This window comes from Oncorhynchus clarkii, chromosome 25 (genome assembly GCF_045791955.1).
Source record: "Oncorhynchus clarkii lewisi isolate Uvic-CL-2024 chromosome 25, UVic_Ocla_1.0, whole genome shotgun sequence".
Taxonomy (NCBI): Eukaryota; Metazoa; Chordata; class Actinopteri; order Salmoniformes; family Salmonidae; genus Oncorhynchus; species Oncorhynchus clarkii.
The window spans coordinates 19,181,563-19,193,816 of NC_092171.1; the positions used below are offsets into that span (position 1 = coordinate 19,181,563).

The following is a 12,254-nucleotide window of genomic DNA, read 5'->3' on the forward strand; positions in this document are numbered from 1 at the left end:
GGACACCGGGGTTAACACCCCTACTCTTACGATAAGTGCCATGGGATCTTTAATGACCTCAGAGAGTCTGAACAGTTAATGTTGAGATGTGTCCACCCCTACCTTGTAACAACACAACTGACTGGCTCAAAAATAAATTGCACAATTTAACTTTTAACAAGGCATACCTGTTAATTGAAATGCATTCCAGGTGACTACCTCATGAAGCAGGTTGAGAGAATGCCAAGAGTGTGCAAAGCTGTCATCAAGGCAAAGGGTGGCAACTTTGAAGAATCTCAAATATAAAATATATTTCGATTTTATTAACACTTTTTTTGGTTACTACATGATTCCATATGTGTTATTTAATAGTTTTGATGTCTTCACTATTATTCTACAATGTAGAAAGTAGTAAAAATAAAGAAAACCCCTGGAATGAGTAGGTGTCCAAACTTATTATTATTATTTTTTTTAAAAATTTTACCCCTTTTTCTCCCCAATTTCGTAGTATCCAATTGTTGTAGTAGCTACTATCTTGTCTCATCGCTACAACTCCCGTACGGGCTCGGGAGAGACGAAGGTTGAAAGTCATGCGTCCTCCGATACACAACCAACCAAGCCGCTGCTTCTTTAACACAGCGCACATCCAACCCGGAAGCCAGCCGCACCAATGTGTCGGAGGGAACACCGTGCACCTGGCAATCTTGGCTAGCGTACACTGCGCCCAGCCCGCCACAGGAGTCGCTGGTGCGCGATGAGACAAGGACACCCCTACTGACCAAGCCCTCCCTAACCCGGGCGACGCTAGGCCAATTGTGCGTCGCCCCACGGACCTCCCGGTCGCGGCCGGTTACGACAGAGCCTGGAGGTGTCCAAACTTTTGACTGGTACTGTACATTTATAGCCTTTCCAAGCCCATATTCAATTCTCTCTCTCTCTCTCTCTCTCTCTCTCTCTCTCTCTCTCTCTCTCTCTCTCGCTCTCTCTCTTTGTACTGGCAGCAGGTCAAAGCAACATTGTGATAGCATATGAATCTGGTCTGGACCTTGTTTGATCGTAGTTATTGCTCTTGAGACAACCTTGCCAACAGAGGAGCCTCTTTGTCTCGAGGATGAGGACTGTAGGATTGCACTGTTATAAGAAACACAGAAGACCAGTGGAAGGGGTGGTTGGTCCTTTTAAAGGCCTTGCTGACAACAGAAGCATCCCAAATACTAGTAAAAAGTGGTTTGAAAGTAACTTTCCCTGTATAGCAATGTGATTATTATGTTATAATATGAATATAACATGTGGCATGCTTACGACAATAAGCTTCCTCCAGGCTTAGTTACCAAACTTCAAAAACTATTCACACTGTTTCCCCTCATCGTTAGTAAAGTATATTGGTCTGACAAATAAGACAATATACATCCTATGCCCTCTTACTTTACAGAGCCTTGTCATGTACATGAAATAAATAATCAACCAAAAAGACACATGGAGAAAAACAATGCAGAAAAAAATGTATGTATGCATACCAAACTGCCTGGGATCACTGAATAAAAGGTCACTCCTCAGAAAATCCCTTTAGGCAAAATATAAATGTTAAGAAATAGGATATCCCATGGAATACATTCACTGGATAGCTCCTGGTCCCCTGTGGAAATGTGAATGAGTATGTGTGTGATAGAGAGAGAGAAAATATGAAAGAGTCAATAAGAGTATGTGTGTATGTGTGTTGGTGTGTGTGTGTTTAGGGGACAAGCGTGGACGTTTCAGTGTTTTTTGATGGAGGTTTAGTGCCAGGCCCTGTGAGAGGGCGGGGGGGGTAAGGGTGTGGGGTGGTGGGGGGAGGAGAGAAAAAGCTCCAACAGGCACACCCTCATTTCCCTGCCACTCTCTCTCTAAAGCCAGCCACTGGGACCTCTGGGATGCATTCATGGGGCTTGGCAGAGGCCTGGAAGCCAGGCAGGCAGGTGCACTTGTACGACCCCTCGGTGTTGGTACAGGCCCCGTTCTTACACAGCGCCACGTTGTCACTGATATCCTCACACTCGTTTATGTCTGCAGGAAAAGGAGACACGCAGAGTTAACTGAGGAGACCGATTTCACAGCAAATGCAGCTGTTCATGCCACACGTCCTGTGTCAGAAGTCCCACATAGTGGCCTGGTCAGTATGGGTGGTAGGATGGCTCCACAGTCAGGTGCAGTAGATGTCTGGTGACAGTGGAGGCTAGAGGGATGCCTAACTCTCAGTACTTGAAGTAAAAACTGCTTTCATCGCTCTCTCTCTCTCTCTCTCTCTCTCTCTCTCTCTCTCTCTCTCTCTCTCTCTCTCTCTCTCTCTCTCTCTCTCTCTCTCTCTCTCTCTCTCTCTCTCTCTCTCTCTCTCTCTCTCTCTCTCTCTCTCTCTCTCTCTCTCTCTCTCTCTCTCTCTCTCTCTCTCTCTCTCTCTCTCTCAATATTATTTGGAAGGCAGCAGCCAAATGTCCTTTCATTGTTTGCCTTCAAGTGGTTTCTATTTTCTATTATAAACTGGGTGTTTCGAGCCCTGAATGCTGGTGTTTCGAGCCCTGCACAGTTGTGGTCTATCAGACCGTATACCACGGGTATGACAAAACATTTATTTTTACTGCTCTAATTACATTGGTAACCAGTTTATAATAGCAATAAGGTACCTCAGGGGTTTGTGGTATATGGCCAATATACCACAGCTAAGGGCAGTATCCAGGAACTCCGCGTTGCGTCGTGCCTAAGAACAGCCCTTAGCAGTGGCATATTGGCCATATACCACACCCCCTTGGGCCTTATTGCTTAAATCTGACATGGGAGGTTTGATTGTAATTTCTCTGCAGCCAAACTCTGCGTGATATTGCATGGCGAGTTACCTCACTAAAGAGAACCCCAAGACCTGTCTCCAAAAGGCACAAACCTAGGGAATGCTTCCTCATTCTGAAGTAGGGTTTGATCTTAGCCCCAAACCATATATCATTTTTAAATGTGGAAAATGGAACTGATCAAAAGGTTATCTGAATTGACTCATTTCTTTCTAGGAATTCCAAAAGGAAATTATATATCTGGTAAGAACACAGAGAGGAGAGTCTGACTCTGACTGCAGGTGGACATTATGAGACACTGGGAGAGGAACCTACCAATGCAGGCCATTTTGGTGAGGTCAAGCTCGTATCCATCAAAGCAGTCACAGGTGTAACCTTCCCTCACGCGGACACACCGGCCATTCTCACAGCCGTTCAGGATGCCACACTCCTCTGCTCGCAGGCCCTCGAAGCCATCAAAGCGGTCTTATTGGAAACAGAATATGAATGAAGAAGGAGTCCCTACAGAGGTAGCATTTCACCATGCATTAGCAATAATATTAATTGATGTGTATTTTTTGAATGATTCTTATGAGCTTACCATTATATGAGTCTACAGGGCGAGGCTGGAACTCTCTTGGCCGGTGGACAGGGACACGTAGTGGCGGCTCTATGTCTCCCTCTCGGGAGCCATAGTCGTTGGTGTTGTCTGTGAACAGGGGGATGCCCTGGGTGTCCTCTGGGTTGTAGTAGGTACCCCCAGGCCCAGTGATGGGCCCTCCTCCATAGTTGTCCCAGTAGGGGGGGACATAGGGCCCATCAGGACCCTCAACCCCAGGACCGTACTCATAGCCTGGCCTCTCTCGTAGACTGTCAGACCCCCCTCTCCTTGGCAGGTTACACACTGCTGCGTAGTCATCTGATCGAACACAAACAAACACACAGGTCAGTGTTTTAGTGAGATATGTATCACATGTCACTTCTACATTTCAACTGAATAATAACAGCATGAATGTTGACTAGCTGTGTCCCTTACCAGAGTCCCTCATGGGGCAAAAGGCACACTGTTCGCTCCAGGCCACTCCATAGAGACAGCAGCACTCCGTGTAGGTGGTCCTCCTGCCGATGAGGGGCTGGGCACACATACGCTCATCTACCAGGCCCTGCCAGCAGATGTCCAGGTGGATGTCCTCCTCAGGCTCATGAGTCTCTGTGGTTCAGGGAAGGGAGAAGAGAGGGAAGGAAGGAGAAGGGAAGAGTGATTCACAAAAGAGGAAAGGAGGGAGTTTCTACTAATTCTATGTTGTTAATGTTGGACAGCTGAATCAATAATCTGGCTGGTAACGGTTTCATCTGGATAAACTCTGAGATGTAGGAGTGTGTGAGTCTCACCCTCGGTGGTGTTGACGCTGACGCAACGACGGCGGGTGGTGTCCAGGACCAGAGGGGGACTGCAGAAACAGTCGAAAGAGCCGGCAGTGTTCACACACACCCCATCCACACACTCCTTCTCTGTCAGGCACTCGTCATAATCTGGAACACACACACACACACGCATACGTCAACGACTGAGTCCCATAGTTGAGAGTTGGAGCAGGTTTGGTGGAACTGATTAAAGCAGAGACAGTGGGCGGCCCTTACCCACACACTCCAGACGGATGTTGTCGTAGTAGAAGCCTGTACGGCAGAAGCAGGAGTACGAGGAGAAGTTGTTAGCGCAACGGCCATTCTTACAGATATCTGGCCCAAACATCTTACACTCGTCCACATCTGGTGAGAGAGAGAGAGAGAGAGAGAGAGAGAGAGAGAGAGAGAGAGAGAGAGAGAGAGAGAGAGAGAGAGAGAAAGAAAGAAAGAAAGAAAGAAAGAAAGAAAGAAAGAAAGAAAGAAAGAAAGAAAGAAAGAAAGAAAGGTGACATCGGTTGATAAATTCACATACCATTCATCCAAATCACCTTGTCTTTAATATATCACCTCTAGAATCAGCCTAAACTTTGTGAAGGCCTACTGTGTCTGTAGAATCTCAATATAACCCCTCCATGTGCTGTAGCTAGCTAGACCCCTCAAATCCTGGCCCCTACTGTAAAATGAGCACAGCACCTTGCTTGAGACAGCCTTCTCTATAAGGTCAAGCTGGTTAGTGCACAACACTTGTGCTTAATTAGCTAGGTATGCAGGTATCCCGTCACGGTGTAAAGAGCTAGCTTTAAAGAGAACCATAAATTTGGTAGGAAATTACGCAGGACTTTTTTAACGGCTGCCATGGGTGTAAATAAAAGGGGAGCTGAAACAGCCATTTTCTTTGTGTTGGTACAAAGTTATGGGAGAAGGAAAAACTGTGAAACCTCAGGTATACCGACTCTTAACAGTAGCCAGTGGGTTGAGGAGACAACATGGGAGTAAAGTACCTTTGAAACTCTGCTGTTCCAGGCTGTGGGAGAAAACAGCTTGGGGCAGAAGACCACTTCCATGTGGACACAACTGGTCATACTCCTCTGGAGAAACAAATAAGAATGAATGGACAAACATACTTTCTCCTTACTGTAATAATGTATTATACATCGTGAAGCAAAAAGGAGTGAGTATATGTGAACAGTTGTATCTGAATATCTGTCTCCTAAAGGTTGATCATTCAATCCCTCTTGGGAATCTCACAGCTTACCTCTCCCTGGGACTGGGCAGGGGTGGATCTCACAGTCGTCCCCCCAGCCGGCCCCCACCGTGCAGCAGCACTCCTGCTTGGTGGTGTTGCGAGACAGCACGTTGTCACAGAAGTTAGCATCGTTCAGGTTGTAGTAACACTCCTTCCTCTGTTCCTCAGTGGGTGAGGCTGGCTTAGGAGGAGCATCTTCACCTGTAGAACACGTAGGGAAATCACACCTCTCATGTGGAGAAATAGATGCAGAGGGGAATAAATGGAGGGGATTTGCAGAACAAATTGTGATACTAGTTGCTACTTTCAGGGTTGAATTACTACAATAAAGACTACAGCCATTACCACTACGAATAATATTTATTGCCATCATGATATCAGTAAGAATCAGTCTACTGGCCCCATGTCTATTAGCATAGTGAGTGCCACTGTGTTTCCCTGGGTCAGGAGCTCCACAACATACAGTAGGGCAGGCAGTAGGCCTGAGTACCTTCAGCTGACACTGCTGAGGCTGCTCTTTTATCCACAGACATGGTCTCAGGCATTCACAGTTAAGCAGCGGGCTTAGCCAAATGGAAACACTGGCATGTGAGTCAACACACCATTCATTCTCACATGATTGATTACCACACGTCAAAAGCAAACAGCGGAATGGGGTCAAAGTACACAAGGCATACTTGGGGTTTAATACAGAACGAGAACAAAAACATCCCCGTCGAGAGCATGCTGCTTATTAATGTAAATATGGCTCGCTTGTGTGTACATGCCCATGTCAAGCTAAAGACAAGCCAATGCCACAGACTCAAGGTAAGTTTGACATTGTATTTCAGTAATCTGTTTACAGTGAACACTGTTAGTGTTTCTGAGAGAGATCTTTCCATGGCAGTTTTGCCAATAGCTATACCTTATCCTTGTTTGTCTTTGGGGGGAATTTGACTTGGGGAGATTTGACTGGGGAGATTTGACCATGAGCGAGAGCTTGGAGTTGTGCTCTGAGCACAGCAATGGCTGGAATAGTTTTTCTGCAATTTGTTTTTTGCAGACTTGAACTGCAATGCATTTATCCTTGTAGGGATAAAACATGACTCTCCATTCATCCAATAGCATGGAGTCAAACTCAGCAGAAAGGTTGTCCAATAGAAACATCTACTACAGGGAACATGCAAACCACTCGCTAGTTCCCCAGATGTCATGATAATATGAGATGCCTCATTAAGACAGTGAAAACTCAATCTCGCATAGACAGAATGAACCCTTAAGTCCCATAAGTCCCTGTGTGTGGTGTGTTACCCTGCGGGCGGCACTGGCTGGTGATGGGATCAAATTCCTCATTGTCGCTGGGGCAGATGCACAGGAAGCTGCCATCCACATTCTCACACAGGGCCTCTCCACACAGCGCCGTGCTCATCTCACACTCGTTCACGTCTGCACAGGACGGGACGGGACGGGGATGGGGGGGTAAATTTACACACACCGATGCACAGCACGTACATATGCACACTGACAGGCACGAGTGGGCTTACACACACACACACACACACACACACACACACACACACACACACACACACACACACACACACACACACACACACACACACACACACACACACACACACACACACACACACACACAATACAGTACATACTGCACATTGGTATACAGTCACTGACCATGCTAACCAGTGAAGTTTATAATTTAACAGTTACTTACCCACACAGCTATGGGCCCTGGCATCACCAGGGGGGTTGCTGTAGCCCTGGTCACACTGACAACGGTAGGAGCCATCTGTGTTCTCACAGAAGCCATGGTCCCCACAGATGGTCTCATTCACACACTCATCAATATCTAAACAAGAGAGCACCCAAAGGTGAGCATAACATAATGCATTCCAATGTTTATCTTCTACGCATGTATAACTGTACTATTTCAAGACTGGCTTGCTAATGACCGTGTGTTGTAATACTAAAATAAACACTACTACCGCTACGACTTACAATAACAATAACCATCATCATAACATGTCAAACAGAGAAAATGAATACAGGAAGAGAATGGGATAGTTTACAGCTTCGTGGGGACCCAGATCATTTGATGGAACCCATTCTGCTGACCCCGATGGCAATCAATTAAAGAGGTGAAAGGTCTGTAAGGGCTGCCTCTCAGCATGTCTACTCTAAGGTTTCCTCTGTTCTAAGGGTTCCTCTGTTCTAAGGGTTCCTCTGTTCTAAGGGTTCCTCTGTTCTAAGGGTTCCTCTGCTCTAAGGGTTCCTCTACTCTCTGCTCTAAGGGTTCCTCTGCTCTAAGGGTTCCTCTGCTCTAAGGGTTCCTCTACTCTCTGCTCTAAGGGTTCCTCTGTTCTAAGGGTTCCTCTGCTCTAAGGGTTCCTCTGCTCTAAGGGTTTCTCTGACACACACACACACACACACGCACACACACGCACACACACGCACACACACACACACACACACACACACACACACACACACACACACACACACACACACACACACACACACACACACACACACACACACACACACACACACACACACACACACACACACACACACACAGATCACAATTGCTGCTACCAGATTCTTATTTACTATTGTTAATACTGTACAATTTAAACACTTGCACCCCCTTCCCTGATACATGTGTACATATTGGACTATAACTTGTGCCTTCCTGTATTTTACTTATGCTAAAATGCCTATTCTATTCTACTGAGCCATTTACTTCATGTTCGTATTCTTATCTTTTATTATTTATTTTTGTTGTTTCATTGTTGAGAAGGAATTTGCAAGTAAGCATTTAGTTAGAAAGTGTATACCATGTGTATCAGTGGAGGCTGCTGAGTGGAGGACGGCTCTGAAATAATGTCTGGAATTGAGCTGTGGAATGGCATCCAACACATTGAAACCATTTGTTTGATGTATTTGATACCATTCCACCTATTCCGCTCCAGCCATTACCATACGCCCGTCCTCCCCAATTAAGGTGCCACCAACCAGCACAAGCATTTCGCTACACTCGCATTAACATCTGCTAACCATGTGTATATGACAAATAAAATTTGATTTGATTTGATTTGACCTCCTGTGATGTGTATCCTGTACATACAGTACGACTAATAAAACTTTAAACTTGCTGGGGTCTATGGAGTGAGAAGTTCTTGTCACCCACTTACTGGTCCAGTGAGGTCTGAGATGATGTAACAACATGGGACTGACTGGCTTCCACATCCACATAAGCCACTTGAGAGATATTTTGTCCAAATGGCTAGGATAGGATTTCCATTTGGCTTGAATGAATGTACAATTTGTCCAACAACTCTGACTGGTCCACATTGTTTCCTATTTTAATCAGTTAACCTATTTTGACTTATTTTACATCTTACTTTTGTAATTCCAAAAATGTGTCGCATGCAACAAATCTAAGCAGGAGGGCTGATCTGGACTCATTCAGAAGATGTTTTGGTTTAAAAGGAGGAAGAGGCCGATACCTGGAAACCATGTGCAGCCGCTCGCATGCACAGCCATATATCATAAAGCATGTTTAATGAAGTCAGGGGAAAGCCTTGTTATGTGTACATTTGGATGCGTGAGGAGAGGTAAAGCACAGAACTTAGAGATGGTTAACACTGAACCATGTAACACTGATTGATTCCCAACCACCCTCTGTTTAAATGTAACATTTGTTAGCAATTTCTTACAGACATAATTTAGTATTCATTGGAGTATGGTGCATGGTGCAGAGGTCAACGACAGACAATGTTAGAGAGGCCAGGCTGATTATAATTGTTTAAAAAAACATATGGTTTGATCACACTTCAGTCATCTACGGTTGTTCTCTGGTCAATCACATAAACCGCTGGTCAACTTTAACCTGCTTGTGCACTGACCACCTTCCAATTCACCAGGTTCTGTGACACACAAACAACCATTATTATGTTCCTACATCATCGCTTATGTTATCGCGTGCTTCCTCCAGAGATCACAGAAAGGTAAAATGCGCACAAAAGCCACATTCAGCAGTGTTCTCTTTTTTTTTTGGAAGGGCACCTTTGTTGCGGAATTTGAGGGAAGTTTGCCAAGTTCTCCTTTGTTAGAGACTCCATGCTGTGTGTGTTCTTTTCTAATTAGAATGAAAATGGCTGAATCAGCGAAAGAGAATATTTTACAGGACATTTGCAGTCGTGGGGAAATGGAGGAGTATTTGGTATTATTTTCTCTATATGTTGCAAAGTTATGGGCATGACATAATGACAGGAACAGTAGACAGTAAAGTATAAATCACCTTCATGGCATCTAATAGCCCTGTATGTCTTATTAAACATGCTAACACATCAATTGGAATCAAATGGAAATACAGTTGTGCCAATGATTCATAACGTTAGTCGATTTGCTAAGGAAAAAAGAACTGACATTCACATATTGTCTAGCAGCAATTTATTCTGTCTCCTAGCTCTCGTAAATGCTCCATCATTCGGGGAAGGAGAAGAGGCAGCCAGAATGACTGGGCTTGGCTTGGGCCCTTGCTGTACAGTTACATTACAGACAACTGCATTCTGGGAGACCTGACTGTCCAGCCACCCCGAAGATGGTCCAAAATAGTGCTTCTAGTGATGTCAGCCAAATGGCTCTGACACGATGAAGACAAAAGTTGACGTGGGGACATGAGCCACCAAAATACAAACGTTGTGTTTACAAACTCAGTAGAAGGGGCCGTTATCAAAAACATGTAGTTGTTTCCCCATTAAAATGTTCACTTATTTAAATGTTTTAAGTAGCTATAGTCCCTCTGCACCGTCTGGATTCTGAGGACTTGCTACAGACTAATAGTAATGGGAGGTGTATACTGTAACACTGAAGAACATTTTAGCATGTGTGAAAAGCTGAAGTGGGGTTTGGGATTGTCAGTGTGAGTAAAGCAGACAGTTGGGAGGTCTCTCAGGAAGGTCATCTAAACTCTCAGCTGCCCCGCGATTTTCATCCATCTGAAACATGGAAGCAATGTTTCTTTTTCCACATGTGTAGCGGCATATATGACGCTATCAAACCATCATCCCAGAAAGGAAGGGGACATTGCTTTAATGGTCTTTCCATGGATGTTCTGAAGCACTGGGACTGACAGCCTTACTAAACTCTTCAATTAATCTGTCCAGCCAGACCGTGAGCATGTTAATCACATGCTAAATGGCCTGTGGGAAATGCATAATGTATGCTCTAACTCTAATAATACAGGCACTGTCAGTAACATACAGCAACATGAACACTGACACAGTACAGCAGGAAGCTGAAACCCCTCTCCTACACTTTCCAAGTCATGATCACCATAGTAACAACAGGAAGCATGTGAGACGGAATTGCTCGAGGGGGTGGATTTGAGGTGGGGTGAGAAGTTAACTTTAGATGGGAGTTTCTGAGCGGATGGGCCATCTCCTCCATTACCCACACCCCACCCCCGTCTCTCATAATGGTCTGACCCAGGAGCCCCTTCCTGAGTGTAAATCAGCCTGGGCCGGTAATGGTTCAGGCCAGATAAGGTGAGCATGTTAAGTGAAGGTCTCGGTGCCGTGTTGTAATGTGGAGCACATGGTGGGCCTGTGTGGCTAGCTGACTGTTGGCACACCCTCCACACTTCTCCCCTGTGTTCCCTGGGCAACCCATGGCCTGATTGGACCCATATGCAGGCCAGGGTTATTTGACACATAGGATTAGCCAGGGATGAGGAGGGATATTTATTTTACAGGAGCGTTTTTCTCTGTTTCATCTGTTGTTTCATTCCCCAGCCGAGCCCGGCCACCTCCAAGATGAAGCCGTGTTTTATAACCTGTGTGTACTATGCCCATTCCCCAACATAACCCTACATCTGGACAACAGTGTGCTAAATGTCTTTTCAAACACATCACATTTCCATACATTCGTGTAGGAGCTTGAAGAGAGTTTAATAAAGACAAGTTGTAGCCACACAAAATGTATAGCCAAAACGCCGATCTGCAGCTGGATCAAAATGAGATACGTGTTTCTTTTCCAACACAAACACATTGACACGCACACACTGTTTTTCCCCATACAGTACCCACAGTTTGTCTCTATAGGCTGGCGTAGCAGGGATGAGTGAACAACTGAAATGGGCGGAGGTAGAGCGCATTTGCAGCTTAAGACTGTTTCCCCCTTTTGTATTATGACCACAAAATGAGTTTGGCGAGCAGAGCCAAAGACAACCGCCACCCCATCGGAGTAAAAATAAAACAACGCCCCTCGAAGAAATGGCAAATTACAGTGTCTGGCCTCATATTTGATGATTTTTACAAGCAGACATAAACGCCTCAGAGTAATTGAGCTCCCTCCCCAGACACTTTATTGGGGTGACGGCAGCATCTCTCATAACCTCCCATAATGCCCTGGAACAAGTGGCCATTGTGCTGAGATGCTGAGCTGTGGAGGGGAGAGAGAGAGGCGAGAGGGCTTGGTCCTCAGATCAGCGGGGGATGGAGGGGAGAAGTTCTGAGTCAACATCTGTGCTGCTTTGTGTGGATGTACCGAATATATGTCCCAGGAAGATGCTGGGGAGCCTGGAAGAGAGGAGGAGAGGCACCAGAAAAGAAGTGAGGAGAGAACGGGTCAGAGATGGCCATGGCTGGCTGCACCACTGGACTGGACCAGAGAGGCTGGAGCTATTTTGACTTGGACTTGGGCTGTTGCCTTTGAACAGGTTCAGCCTAAAGCGTGTGTGGGTCATGGCCCACAATGTGTGACCTCTATGGTCAAACTGTTGTGAAAAAAACCTTGTTGGTGGTTAGATAAGTGAGAGGAGA

At 45.5% G+C, this 12,254-nt stretch overlaps 1 protein-coding gene across 1 annotated transcript in view; it reads right to left on the reverse strand.

Annotated features, from left to right (window-relative positions):
* Positions 1 to 444: 444 nt before the first annotated feature.
* Positions 445 to 12,254, reverse strand: part of LOC139384042 (latent-transforming growth factor beta-binding protein 2-like) — a 146,276-nt gene continuing 134,466 nt past the window's right edge. The window contains exons 32-41 of the mRNA XM_071128676.1: positions 7,142 to 7,276; positions 6,718 to 6,852; positions 5,437 to 5,628; positions 5,183 to 5,269; positions 4,416 to 4,544; positions 4,167 to 4,307; positions 3,811 to 3,984; positions 3,376 to 3,693; positions 3,111 to 3,260; positions 445 to 2,022 (exon numbers count right to left, since the gene is read on the reverse strand). Of these exons, the coding sequence (XP_070984777.1) occupies positions 1,841 to 2,022; positions 3,111 to 3,260; positions 3,376 to 3,693; positions 3,811 to 3,984; positions 4,167 to 4,307; positions 4,416 to 4,544; positions 5,183 to 5,269; positions 5,437 to 5,628; positions 6,718 to 6,852; positions 7,142 to 7,276 (1,643 nt within the window). The 3' untranslated portion in view covers positions 445 to 1,840. The remainder of the gene's footprint in view (positions 2,023 to 3,110; positions 3,261 to 3,375; positions 3,694 to 3,810; positions 3,985 to 4,166; positions 4,308 to 4,415; positions 4,545 to 5,182; positions 5,270 to 5,436; positions 5,629 to 6,717; positions 6,853 to 7,141; positions 7,277 to 12,254) is intronic.